The sequence below is a fragment of the Trichosurus vulpecula genome, chromosome 9 (assembly GCF_011100635.1).
Source record: "Trichosurus vulpecula isolate mTriVul1 chromosome 9, mTriVul1.pri, whole genome shotgun sequence".
NCBI classification, from domain to species: Eukaryota; Metazoa; Chordata; class Mammalia; order Diprotodontia; family Phalangeridae; genus Trichosurus; species Trichosurus vulpecula.
In genome coordinates, this window is record NC_050581.1 from 118,960,944 (window position 1) to 118,975,629 (window position 14,686).

The following is a 14,686-nucleotide window of genomic DNA, read 5'->3' on the forward strand; positions in this document are numbered from 1 at the left end:
ACATCTCTAAAGGTACACAGCTTTTCATATTGACTAACCAATCAATCAACAAGCATTAAAAAGGTCCTACTATTGTCAGTTACCATAGTAGGTGCTGAGGATAAAAGGATAAAGAATGAAATTCAATAAATATTAAGTGCCTACTATGTGCCAGTACTGTAATAAGCACTGGGGATACAATTAAGAAGAAGAAAGACAATCCCTGCCCTCAAGGAGCTTATAATCTAATGGAGAGAACAACAAATACATACATAAATATATCCAGCACAAACATAAAGTGAATAAATACAAAGTAGTTGCACATTAGGTAGTTTGGGAGAGGGGTTCTAGCAATTAGGAGGATCAGGAAAAGTGTAAATAGAAGATTGTGCTTGAGATATAGCTAAAAGAGAGAGACTAGGAAGCTGAGATAAGGAGAAAGGGCATTCCAGGAATACAGGACAGCTAGTACAAATGCACAAAAAAAAGGAGGTGGAGTGCACTAAGACTTTTGGGACACCTTGTGAGCATACAATATATGTATATATTTATACATACATATAGGTGTATATCTGTAAGTCATCTGATAGTCAAATACAGGGGAACTGATGAGGTTATCAAGATAGAGCATAGAGAGAAAAGGCCCAAGATAGAGTCTTGGAGATCACCAAAGAGGCACGATGATGAGCTAGTCGAGGAGATTGAGGTCAGACAGGTAGAAGGAAAACCAGGAGAAAACAATGGCACAAAATCCTAGATATTAGAAATCATCCCAGGGGAGAGAGGTGGTCAACAGTGTCTAATGTAGCAAACAGGTTGAAAAGAATGGGAACTGAGAAAAAAAACATCAGATCTGGCAATGAAGAGATCATTGATACATTTGGAGGGCAGTTTCAATTGAGTGATGAAGTTGGAAACCAGATTGTAAAGGGTGGAAGAGTGACAAAGAATGGACATAATGAATGTAGACTTTTTTTCAAGAGTTTGGTTGAAAAGTGAGGAGAGACACATTAGCTTGAGGGGATGACAGAGACTAGCCGTTTTTTGAAGCATTAGGGAAACTATGCATATTTAAAGGTAGAAACTGAAGATGCAAGAGAAGAGGTAATGATTGATGATAAAATCTGCTGGAGATGATGGAAGGGGATGGGATTAAGGGGATCCATAAAAGAGTTAGCCTTGGCAAGGAGAAGGGTTACCTCTTTGTCAGAGACTTAGGGAAAGGAAAGACAATGGGAAAGAATGGTAGAGGGGTGATCTATTGGAGAGGGTTCTGGCCTTGGAAATTCAAAGACCTGAGTTCAAGTCCTGCTTCAGCCACTTGCAAGTTGTGAGACTTTGGGCAAGTCGCCATCTCTCTGTGCCCCACTTTCCTCATACGTTAAAAAAAATGGGCATTAAAAATAGCACCTACCTCACCTTGTTGTGAAGATCAAATGTGATAATCTGTGTACAGTGCTTTGCCAAACCATAAAGCACTATAGAAATACTAGCTATTATTATTGAGATGAAGAGAACGGAAGGAGTTCACATCTAATGGTCTCAGTTTTCTCCAAAAAGAGCCAATATCCTTATGTGGCATGATAGTGTGGATGATAAGGTGTGGGAGGCTTGAAGAAGGAAGGGAAGACTTGCAATAACTTCTTTGGGGAGGGAGATTGGGAACAAATGAAGGAGGAACAAAAGGTCTGCCTTATAAGGGCCCAGTTGGAGCTGGATAACATGAATTATAATATATCCAGTCAACATGGTTATGGGACATCCTCCAGCTCCATTACTTTGTGAGTAGGAGAAGAGGAAGGGAATAGTTTGAATAGTCCAGGGCTGAGAAGTGGAAAGAAATGAGCAGCAACAGGACATTGGGAGCAAGGGATTGGAAAGCAGTCCATCCTACCGTCTGGGTATCTAATCTTGGCTACTTAACCTCTTCAGGATCAGCTGTGTCTCTCTGTTACCATCTGCTCAGATAGAATGTTTCTTTGCTATTTTTTTTTAAATTTTCAATATTAATAAGTTAGAATGCTTCTTTTTGGCTGTGTGGCATGCAGGGTTATGAGCCACCATATCCATCCGGGCAACCAGCAAAAGCTAGCAGAATACCCCAAGCTAATATATTCTTCTGTCCTATTTTCTCCTGGTGCTAAAGAGCCTAAATCCCAGAAAACTATCTGAATAGAAAGATACTTTAGTGGCTGAAGGGAGGATGGATTAGAATGGGTAGAGACTTGAGGGAGGTGGACCCCCCAGCAGGCTGTTGTAATACTCCAGGTGGTAGTGTTAAAGACAGAGTTGTGCACGTATGACAACTTGGCTGTGAGCCTAAGGTTGGCATTGCCCTCTTCGACAATGAGAAGGTAGGAGGGGGAAGGTTTAGGGGAAACAGTTGTTTTGGAAATGTTGAGTTTCAGCTATCTCCTGGACATCCAGTCTGAGATGTCTGAAAGGCAGTTGGAGATGTGAAATTGGGGGTCAGCAGGGAGACTGGGGCAGGAAAGGTAGATTTGAGAATTGTCAGTATAGAGATTAAATCCAGGGGAGTCGATGAGATCATCAAAGAAGTAGTATTGAGGGAGAACAGAACAGGGGCCCAGGACAGAGCCCTGAGGTTCATTTATGATCAGGGGGTGTGATCTGGAGGAGGATCCAGCAAAGGTGCAGTCAGATCCGTAGGAGGAGAACCATCACCACTGCGCTACTAATTTACCTCCAATTTATTTATTCTGTATATATCTTGTTGTACATAGTTGTTTGCACGTAGACTGAGCTCCTTGAGAGCAGGTACTGTCTTTTGTCTTTCTTTGTATCACCAGCGCCCAGCACAGTGCACTTGGCACATAGTGGGCACTTAATAAATATTTCTTGACTGACTGCTAAGCCTGAAGGGAACGCACATCTATCTCAGCTCTCCAGGACTAGGGTGTGGGGCTCTGAAAGGGGCCCGGCACAGAGAGAGCTCCTGTCTAAAAAAGCGGGGAGGGAGGAGATGGGCAGGATGGGAGGGACGAAGGCGTGGCTTAGGGAGAGGAGGGCGGGGGAAGGAGAAGGGGCGGAATAGAGACTTGGGCTCCAGACCAAGGGAGGAAGGGGGCGTGGCTTTTGACAGGGGTCGGAGACCGGAAGGGGCGAAGGACTTGATTGGGAGGCGTGGCTTACGAAACGGAGGGCGGGGGAAGGGGGGGCCGGGACGAGGAGGGCGTGGCGGGAGGTAGGAGAGAGATGGAAGGCGTGGCTCCGGGAGCGCGCGGCTCAACACTTGCTTCGCTTGTGGCCGCGGTTTGGCCTGAGCCGGGAGCCGTAGCCCAAGCGGCCGGGCGGATGTTGTGTGAGGCGCCGAGGCGAAGGGTGAGTGTGGCTGCCGGGACGGGCGCGGGGACCTGGGGAGGCCCCGGAGCCGGGGAGGCGGGGTCTGCGGGCTCCCGAGGCCGGCCAGGCTACCGTAGTCCATCGACTGGAGGACGAGGGGGCGGTGTCGACCCCTCCGTCGCCTCCCCTCGGGGTGTCCCCCTCACCGCGTCCCTCTCCCCTCCTCGCTCTGGTCCCCTGGGCGGAGTGGGGGCGGCGGCCCTCCCCTCCCCGCTCCCAGCATCCCCTCGGCGGGACCTCCCTGCCCTGTGTCTCCTTCACCATGACCTCCCCTCCGCTGCGCCGTGCCCCCTCCCTGTAACCTCTCACCCCAGCCCCGCGAAGTACAATCCCCTCCTTGTCACCCCGCCCTCCTCTCTGGGAACCTCCCCCTCGTTGCCTATCCTCGTAACCTTGCCCCCCCCCCCCCCCCCCCCCGTCACTTACCATCCCCCCTCCTCTTCTTCCTGGGCACCTCCGGCCTTGAGCCCTCCTCCCTCCCTGTGATGCCAGGGCCTTCAGGTGATCCCTGCTGTGACCCTCCCGCTCCTCCTCAGCCTCTCCCCCGCTGTCAGAGTGCCCCCTCTCTCCCTGACCCCCTCACCCCCGGGGGCGCCCCCTTGTTTCACTCTCCACTGAGCGGCACAGCCCTCATGTTCTCACACCTAACCCCCACGCTGTGCCCCTCTCAATTTCACCACAACCCCTCCCTAACCTCCTCCTCCTCCTCCCCCTCACCCTCTCCTGGTCCCCCCCACAGTCCCCACTGTAACCCCCGTGCAGGGGGACCCTCTCCCTCCTAGTCCCACCTGGGACGGTCACCTTTCACCACTTCCCTCATCTTCCTCCTGCAGCCCTTACTGTGACTCAGTCCTAGTGCCCACCACCCCCTCCACCGCTCTCATGGCTCCCCCCGCCCCCATCTTCACTGTCCTCTCCAGGGTCTCATCCCTTTCACACATTCACACATGCAGTGAAGTGTGAGAGAGAGGGGTGATGAGGGCCGTGGGGGTCACCTCATCATCCCTCTTACACTCACCTCACTGTGACTGCTCTGTCCCTTATAAATGACTTCTCCCCAGAGCTCTGCCCTTCTCACTGTGATGACCCCAAAGCCATTTTTGTCCGTCCTAACCCCTCACGGTGACAGTTTTGTGCCTCTTCACTTTCTTTATATTCCCTTACTCTGTCTCATTTGTATCCCCTCACCCCTCGTGGCACTATTGTGACCGCTCCCAAATATTCTTTTTTGTTGTTCAGGTGCCTCAGTCGTGTCTGACTCTTCCTGACCCCTTTTGGAGTTTTCGTAGCAAAGATACTAGAGTCGTTTGCCATTTTCTTCTCCAGCTCATTTTACAGATGAGGAAACTGAGGCAAACAGGGTTAAGTGACTTGCCCAGAGTCACCCAGCTAGTATGTTTTAGAGGTCATATTTGAACTCAGGACTTCCTGAATCCAGGTCTGGCACTCTATCCACTGCACCATCTAGCTGCCCAAATTACTCTAATCCCTTGCAATTCCCTCCTCCTTCAGTGTGGTCTCCCATTCCCAAAGTGATCTCTCATTGCATATATTAGTGGTGTCAAACTCATACAGAAACTAGGGGCAGTAATCTATATGTAAGGATTCCTGTAGGCTGCATATTTATTTAGTTTTAAAATGTAATGTTATTTATGTTTTATTGTATTTTTATTTTGTTAAATATTATGCAATTACGTTTTTACCTGGTTCCACTGACACTCAAGAATGTTGCCCAAGGGCTTGATAACTCTGGTTTACATTGTAACTGCATTCCCCAAACTTCTACAACTTTTCCTGGGACCCTTCCTCTATTTTCTTCAGTCCTTGGGTCCTTTCTCCTCTATTTCTTCTTGCTTCTTTCTCTGCTCTTTCCTTGGAAGCCACCTTCCAAACATTCTGATCCTGATATTCCATCTCCCTTCCCCCGTTGCTCAGTGCCCAATCCTGAACTTTGTTCCAACAGGTTCAGTCTTTGGAAGGCAGTGGGTTTCTGGTGTGTCTGGGCTTCCTGACTTGTTTGGTTAATAAGATCCAAATAAAAACTAAGGTAGCATGGGGGCCTTAGCCGAGCCACTGGGTTCTACCAGGGTTAGGTATTCCCCTCATGTGCGACTCTGACCCAAACAGTGCCTTCTGGGGAATGAGGATTGGTAGTAGGGATTCCATGAGCTTTGAGAAGGTCCCTGGGCCAAAGGCTATTTCCAGAGGAGTTAGTAGTCAAATTCTGCACTGACTTTCAAATTCCTGCTGTGTTGAGGCAGCATAAACAGACACCTCCAGTGCTTGTCATCATTCATTCTCTGTCTTCGGGTGGAGTTCATCTTTTGCTCCAAGCTGTCAGATGTAATGTTTAAGACACACCTGGTGCTGGAGAGAAGTAGGTAGGAAAGCCTAGGGCCTGAACTTGCCTAATATCACTCAGGCTTCATTAAACTAAACTCTGCCAACACAGGTTTTCTTTCCTCGCTGTTGTGCCTGGAACTCCCAGGGTGGTGGTTGGATTGGTAGGTAGGGAGGTTGTAAAATTAACACAGTGAAACTCTTAGGAAATATCCTGATATAAAATGGGCAGGCCCAGGACATCTATGTATACACAGAAGAAGGGACTGTGAAGAGACAATATTTTATTCTTTCTATTTGGCTAAAATTAATGTAAATACTTAAAAAAAACCCAAATAGTTTGTAGATAGCCTTGTAAGTTAAGGTTTCATATGGTTTAGTTTTTTCATTGATTATTGGATTTTAGTTTTTGGTGGTTATTAAGTTTATAATAATAAATTACTTGAAAAAATTGTGTGGAGTCCACTGGGTTCTGAAACCTCCTGTCCAAAGGACTCCCCACCTGCAGGGGACTGAGAGGTTTCTCAGTATTACATCTGAAAAGGGAGTCAGATACGTTAGTCTGTAGCTGATCCTTGGAGAAGGTCCAGAGAAGAGCTGTCCTTAGAGGACTGGTTAAAGAGATTAGAGCTGTTAGGAGAGGAGCTTCAGAATCAACGCCACTGTCTTGGTTCCTCATAGGAGACCACATAGGAGGAAATAGTCTTAAATTAAAACAGGAGAAATTTGAGATGGGCATAAGAAAGGATTGTGGGACTGTGGCAGTGAGTGGACATCTGAGGAATTATGTAGTAATTCACCATCCATGCCTGACTGACCTGAGTCTGGAGCAGTGAGGGGGTCAGAGGAGCTCTTTAGGTCCTTCCAGTTCTAGGATCCTGTAAAAGGGTGCAAAAGGTAGTGGTTTGCTTGGTGTGTTTGTATGTGCATGGGTTCTGCCTTACTGGTGGGGTTCTAGACCACCTTCTTCAATGGTATCCACCCACAGCTTGCTGTTGTAAAGGACCTGACATCTGTGTTTCCTTCCCTCTCTCAATTTAACAACCACAAGCATTTATTGAGCTCCTACTGTTTGCAGTGTCTCAAGTGCTGGAGATACAGAGATGAAAAGAATGACTTCCATTTCTTTACTCTTGGCAGGTTTACAAAGCACTCTTCTCATAACCACCCTGTGAGGCGGGTAGTTGCATATAGTATTATTATCTCCTTTTTACGTACAAGGAAACAGCCTGAGAGGTTAAGTCATTTGTTCAGTCATACAGGTAGGAAGTATTTAGAGGTGGAATTTTTTGAACTCAAGTCTCTGGACTCCAAGTTTAGTGTCATTTTTAGTATACTATATTTAAAGGTGGGGGTGGGGGGTGAGTGGGCATGTCAGTAAGAGTTTATTAAGTGCTTATTATGTCAGGCACTGTGCTAAGTGTTGGGGATACAAGGAAAGGAAAAAAATAGTCTCTACTCTCGAGCTCATACTCTAATGGAGGAGAAGACATGTAAATAACTGTGTATGCACGAAGTATATACAACGTAAATGTCAGTGGCAGTGGGGAGGGCTGGAAGAGATTACAGAAGGTGAGATTTGAGCAGACTTTTGAAGGAGGCCAGGAAGGGAAGGAAAAGGCACCAAAGACTGCTGTGTACAAATAGGTGAGTATGGAGGGGGAGTAAGGTATAAGAAAACTAGAAAGGCAGGAAGGAGCCAGGTTATGGCTTTAGATGCTAAACAGAGGACTTTTTAATTGATCCTTCAGGCAAAAAGGAGCCACCAGAATTTACTGAGTAGAAAAGGGTGACTTAGACCTAGGCTTTGGCAGCTTAGTAGACAATTGATTAGGGTGGGGAGAGATCTGTAGAATGAAGACCAACCAGAAGCTTATTGTAGTAGTCCAAGTACAAGATGACAAAGGCCTGCATCAGGGCGGTGGCTGTATGAGTGGAGAGAAGAGGATGTAGATTAGAGCTGTTTTGAAGGTAGAAACTACTTGAAGAAAGACTTGATTGGATATGTGAATGAGTGAGGAGTTGAGTGCCTTTGCCAGTAATAGGAAAGTTGGGAAGAAGGGGAGGGCTTTGGGAGAAAGGTAATGAGTACTGTGTTGGACATGTTGAGTTTGAGAGAGTTATGTTAATTTGGTAGTCATTCCTTTCCTCACTGCCTCTAGCATTTGGGAATTCTCAATGGCTGTTCATTGGTAGCAGGCACTGATGTGTTATTTTGAAACTTATAGCAGGCTGAGCACTGCTGCTATTGCCCATACTTCCTGAGCAGATTAGAGTTAACAAGTATTTATCAAATACCTACAGTGTGCACTTGGGGGAGATAGAAATTGAAGATAGTTTCTATTTGAGGAGACAAGATAAGTGTAGGAGAAACAACTTGGGGATATAAACAGGTTATGATCTGCTGGGGAATTCTTGTTTCTAGCCAGTCTTATCTAGAACAGACTATGAGCAGATCTTTATACTCTCCTTGTCTAGGTGATGACCTGTTCTTTTTTCCCCTGCTAGAAAGTAGGACCCTCAACACTCCTGCCCCCTGGCACTAATGCTTTCCTTTGCTTCTCTAAGCAGCTACTATACTCAGGGCATCTGGGGATAAGATAGAGGGTTTTCAGGTGACTTGGAAGAGAAAATGAGTTCCTTAATAATTTCTCTTGAGCTCAGGACACTTAAATGTTGGAATGTAGCACACATCAGTATCTGGACTTTTCCTACTGGGAATCCTCTCTTGTATCTTCCAAGACTTTTCTGCTTATTTATGCCCTTTGATGTCTCCCCTTCTGGTTGACTCAATGGATGAGTTTCCACAGGAGTTCCAGGACTTTCCTGACTTCTTATCTTGACAAATATATGTTATATTTCCTATTGCATTACCAAGAATGGTAGTTCTTAGCCTGGGGTGTGGTGAAGTCTTTGGACCTCTTCTCAGAATCATGTTTTAAAAATGCATAAACCAAATACAGACTATTGCTAAGGAGATCAGTTATGTTGAAACAAAGTTATCAAACTGCTTTCAAAAACCCAAACGAACATGTTCTTGGTCCCTAGGTGAAGAACTCTTGTCTCAGCCCATTTCTTTTACCCAGGCAGGGAATTGCAATGCATAGTTACTATTTTTGCATTGCTGAGAAGTGTGTGGAAATGGAAGGAGGATTTGAATTATGAGGACTCAGGTTCAAACGTCTATTCTGCTTGCCCAAGAACACCTGTGTAGCCTTGAGCAAGTTAATGTCTCTGGTCCCCCAGTTTCCTCATCTTTAAAATGAATTTAGATCAAAACGTGATCTCTGAGGTTTTTTTCAGCTCCAAATCCTATGATTACACCTGGAATGAAAGCAATGAGCTTTATTCTTCTTTAAATCTCTGGATCATTTGTAAAAAAAAATCATATTCGTATATCTAACTGCCATTTCTTTCATCTCACAATTTGAAGAAAAGTCAGGGTGAGATGGTTTTGGGAAAGAGACTCAGCATGATCTAGTGGAAATGGCACTGGATCTGACTCTGTATCTCTAAGTTTTGGGGTTTTTGAACTGTCTTGTCTCCCCCAGAATACAATACAATAAAGTAAACATTTTGTAAGTGTCTATGCCGTGCTAGGGACTGGGTCAAGCACTAGAGATACAAATAAGAAAAGGACAATCTGTGCCCCCAAGGAGCTTACACTCTTATGGGGAAAGACCACACAAAAGGATGCAAAAAAGTTGAGAGGGGAGAGAAGGTACCTGACTTGGGCATAATAATGATAGAATAGAATCTAGAGAGTACAGCTGATGGGAAATGAAGAAGAAAGTGCCTTGTTGGAGAACACTGCACGATAAGATGGATGGTCAAGAAATGGGCTGCAGTGGGGCAGCTAGGTGGTGTAGTGAGTAGATCACAAGCCATGGAGTCAGGAGGACCTGAGTTCAAATTGGGCCACAGACACTCGACACACTAGCTATGAGACCTTGGGCAAGTCACTTAACCTCAATTGCCCTGCCTTCCCCCCCTCCAAAAAAAAAATGTGCTGCAGGGAGAAGAGGTAGACCAGAATGGTCAACAATCTTTTCTTGGATATGCTAATCAAAAGAAGAAAAGAATGAAGACAGCGTAATGTCCCATATAGCTACTAGTTGAAAACGTGGAACAAACACATAGTAACTTCTCAGCTGTGCAGTCTAAGATAGAAGTCATAAATGAAATACTAAATGGGAGAATAGAAAGCCTTGGACCAGGCAGGTATACAAGTGAAGACTCTCAAATATATAAAGAGCAATTAGTACTTATGCTATAAAAATTATTCTGAGTAATTGAAAAATAAGGTTCTCTATAAAACTTTTATGAGACAAATATGTCCTTAATACTCAAACCAAAGAGGGATAAAGCAGAGAAAAAGAATATAAGTCAATGTCAGTAGTCAATATTAATATAAAATTTTAAAATAATTCTAATAAAAAGACTATAGCAATTTATCCAAAAATTATTCGCTTTTGCCAAGATAGAATGGTTTAACAATGAGAAAAATTAGCACAATTAATCATGTTAACCAAAAAACAAAACAAAACAACCCACAGGATAAAGGCTTTGGCAAAATTCAATATTCGTTTCTACCTTAAACCCTAAAAAACAAAGGCGTGGAAAGGCCCTTTAAAAATCTTTAAAAATACTGTTTTTAAAAAAGTCTATTTCTGAAACCAAAAGTTAGTATCATTTGCAATGGAGAAATATAAGAAACTCTCCTAATAAGCACAGGAATAAAGTAAGGACAACTTTCTCTCTACTACCGTTATTATTATTATTTTAAAATTAATGTTGGGTGTTTTTTTTTTTTTTGGCATATGGTAGGGAAATTCCTACTCCCAGAAACACTATTGCGACCTTATTGCTTATGCAGTTAAGGAGACACTGAGCTATAGAAAAACCCCACATACTCTAGTCTTAAGTTACTCCTGTAAAGAACTCTCCCTCTTAACTAGGAACTTAAGGGTATATCCCAGGAAAGGTGGCCAGATTGAGGATCTAAGAACAGAATACTTTCTGGCAAGAGCAGGGTCCAGGAGTGTAAAGCAACAGAGCTGATGCAAGCCCTCCAGACTGCAACAAAAGGTAGGGTCCATAAGAGAGGGCAAGTAGCATAAAATTGTTGTTTTTCAATCAACAAAAATCTGCCTTCTTTTCCTCCCCTTTCCTCCGTTGAGAAACAAAGGGAACAAAATCCCTCTTACAAACCTGCATAATTAATTCTCACACTGGCCATGTTCCCCTCTCAGTCTGTACTCTAAGTCTGTTACCTCTCTATCAGGAGGTGGGTAGGATGTTTCACCATGAGTCCTCTGGAATTATTGTATGCATCAGGGTTCCTGAGTCTTTCAAAGTTATTTGTCTTTACAACATTGTTATTATATAAACTGTTCTCTTGATTCTGCTCACTTCACGTAGGTCTTCCCAGGTTTCTCTGAAATGTCCCCTTCATCATGTCTTACAGCACAACAGTATTACATCACATTCATATACCATCATGTGTTCAGCCATTCCTCAGTTGATGGGCACCTATTCAGTATTTAATTCTTTTCCACTACAAAAAAACCTTACTATATATTTTTTAATACATTTATTTCTTTGATGTCTTTTGGGTATAGACCTAGAAGTGGGATTTTTGGATCAAAGAATATGCACAGTTTAACATTTTCCACACTGACAGTTTTAGAATTACTAGTGAAATAAGACTAGAAATTAAAAGCATAAACATCAGCAAAGTGGAGAAAAAGTTACTCCTGTCTTTAGACATGATTCTTTACTTAGAACACTACAGAGCATGGGGAAGCTTATTATTAGTAGCTTCGGTAAAATAGGAGGATACAAAGAAAATTCCCAAATATCATTTCTGTATAGCAGTAACAAAAACTAGTAGGGAATGAGAGAAATCCCACTTAGAAAAACTATAAAAGGCACAAAATATCTATGTGTCAACCTAACAAGATACACTGAAATCTTATAGAAAAATACAGAATACTTTTTACAGAAATAGAAGAGTTAAATAAGTAGAGAGATATTCATTGTCCCTTTTTGTGTTACACTAGTAAAATATAAATGATGGTGCTCAATTTATAGATTTAGTGTTATGCTAATCAACTTAACAATTGTCTTTATAGAATAGAACAAATAATGACAAAATTCATTTAAAAGATAAAGGTATAGAATCGTAAGGAAAATAACTAAATTAGGAATGAAGGATATCACTCTCAGTCTTCAAAGTATTTCATGATGCATAAGCTATCAAAACTGTTTACTAGTCAAAAAATACATCAGTGAGACAGACTTGGTGAGCAAGAACCAGAAACAATGGAACATAGTATCCCAGTATCTCAGTATTTAGACCAAAATTTTATTAAATATGCCACAATAATTTTCAGATGAATATGTGACCTAAAATAAAAGGTCATAGCATGATTAAAAATTATGTGATGGAAGAAGGTACCTTATGATTTGAAGAACTTTTGATCAAACAAGGGGATCATAAAAAAGAAAATAGAAATCCACATAAAATTGTAAAGCTTTTGCATGAGACAGAATCATTGTATCTAGAATGAGAAGAAAATTGATCAGTGGAAAAAAATCTTTGCATCAAATTTTTTTGATATTCAAGACATACAGAGAATTTATATAAATATTTGAAAACCAAGAACACATTCAGGTGGTTAAAAGACTTAAGTTTTCAAAAGAAGAGTACAAACTATCAACTACCGTATAAAAATTGTTTCAAATCACTAATAATAAGAGAAATGCAAATTAAAACAATCCTGAGGTTTACCTCACCCAGTAAATTGTTAGAGGTGACAAAAGACAAAAATAATCCTTGTTGGAGAGGCAGTGGGAAGACAGATACACTAATACATTGTTGGTAGGGTGTAAATTGGTCTGGCCATTCTGGAAATTAATTTGTAATTAGGCAATACAAATCACTAAGCTGTTTATACCCTTTGACTAGAAATTCTGCTGCTGAGCATATATATACAAGGAGGTTAGAGAGAGAAAAGAAGACTCCCATGATGACCAAAATGTTCCTAGTAATACTGTTGTTGCAGTTAATTATCAAGCATTTGTTCCAGGCACTCTGCAGAAATAAAAATGAAACAGTCTACCCTCAAGTAGTTTTACATTCTATTTGAAGGAGACTACATGTACATACACATGTGTGATTTTAAAACTTTTGCAGAAAACATTTGAATATATATATACACGTATGTGTATATGTGTGTGTGTATATATTTGTGTATGTGTACACACACACATGCAAACTAAATACAAGGCAATATTTATGGAAATGAAATAGTAGCAACTGGGAAATTAGGAAGGGCCTCAGGTAGGTGGAGGTGAGATGGGGGGGTACGTTGCAGGCGTGGGGGCCATGCCCTTCTGAGGAACCCAGGAAGTCCTGACCTCCCAAGGTCTGTCTCTGTCCGTCACGGTTTAGTCCGTTGTGCTCAGGGGAGAACATACAGAGCAGAAAGGTGGTTAGGGCCGTGAGAGTCAGTCTCATGTATATGTGGTCAGCACATACTCTTGCTGCCATTTGTAAGCAGCCTCTACTATTTAAAACATATATACATACATATATATATATATACTTATTATGAACCTGACAGGCATCAGCTAACATGAGCATTTCCATAGACAAAGGACAGAAAAAAAGGACTATATAGAAAACCATAAATCTATTATGAGCAGCTTAGTGTTCGAAAGTATACTTTCAGTGTAACGTGGGAATGCCGGCACTACCCTGCTTGTCTTCATCCCTTTATGAACTTCTGCTCTGATCTGTGTATTTTTAAATGTTGCTTTGATACTTTTCTGTCTTTTTTTTTTACAACCCTCCTACAACACTTCCACCCTTTCTTTCCCTTCCCTCTCCATTTCCCCCACCCTGATCCGAAAATTCTCCTTTGTAGCGGATAAGTATGGTCAAGCAAAACAAATTTAAGTTGTATTAATTGTTTGTGAAAAATCTATGTTTTGTGTTCCCACTCCCAGGATCACTGACTGTTCACTGAGAAATGAAGAATGACGTCAAAAGGGGCAGGCACATCTTTCTCCCAAAAGAGTTATAGACTGACCTCTGATTCTGAGAAGCCTAAAGTCACAGGTGAGAGTCCTGGGCAAGGAAGGGGTGGGAGAGGCCATGGAGAAGAGAACTGTAGAGTACTTGTTGACCACATTACCAGCAGTTATTAAAAATTCAGTCATTTAGGCCAAAAAAATGTTTTGAGGAGGAGAGGCAAAAGGCCCAAAAAAGCATAAATTAGCCCACCAACCCCTGAACCGTCCATCGACAATGTTTTCCTTTGTCTCCAATAGCAGTGGGTTGTATAACTTGCCGAAATTCTTACTCCTTCCTGCCAGACGTGCCTTCCTTTCCTCAGTATTTCCTTAGTTCAGCTGGGGAGTGACCAGCCCAAATATTGTGTAATTGACTTAGCACCTTGTTAACCATAATGACTTCCATTCCCTTGTTTTTTCCCCATTTGGCTTCCTGTGTTTACAGGTATTGTTAATGAAAAGTTACTAAATGACTACCTACAGCGTATCTTTCCCAGCGCAGACCAGATCCCCTCCACCACTGCGACCAGGTATGGTGGATGTCTTCTGTCTGTCAAGTACGGGGCTGTTTTGGGGTGGGAGCTGCTGCTACTCTTGGCACCCATCCTTTTGGAGGTAGGGTTAGCAGGTGTTCTGTCATTAACAAATGATGAATAAATATTCATTACCTTCTATATGCAGAGCTTTATAGCAGGCACTCTCAGGAATACAGAAAGGTTCCTTATTGATGTGAATATAGGTCATGGATGAGTATGGGTCGCACCTCTGAAATGAAAAGCAATACATAGGTAGATACAGAAAAGAACACCATTTCAGGCTGGCACTTATGTTTTCTAGCAGCTGGATGGAGGGGTGACGGGGGGGTGGGGGGAAGGAAGGCTGGCTTTTATTTTATCTGGCTGATATGATATACAACACATTCCCT

General features: G+C 42.8%; 1 protein-coding gene across 2 annotated transcripts in view; it reads left to right on the forward strand.

Moving 5' to 3' along the window:
- The first annotated feature begins 3,047 nt into the window (after nt 1-3,047).
- RNF123 (ring finger protein 123) overlaps nt 3,048-14,686 on the forward strand; it is a 117,773-nt gene continuing 106,134 nt past the window's right edge. The window contains exons 1-3 of one of the 2 annotated variants that reach the window (XM_036737990.1): nt 3,048-3,321; nt 13,696-13,807; nt 14,207-14,291. In XM_036737990.1, coding sequence (XP_036593885.1) covers nt 13,726-13,807; nt 14,207-14,291 — 167 coding nt within the window. In that variant the 5' untranslated portion in view covers nt 3,048-3,321; nt 13,696-13,725. Of the gene's footprint in view, nt 3,322-3,811; nt 3,844-13,695; nt 13,808-14,206; nt 14,292-14,686 lie in introns of those variants that run through there. The other variant, XM_036737991.1, reaches the window with a different exon arrangement.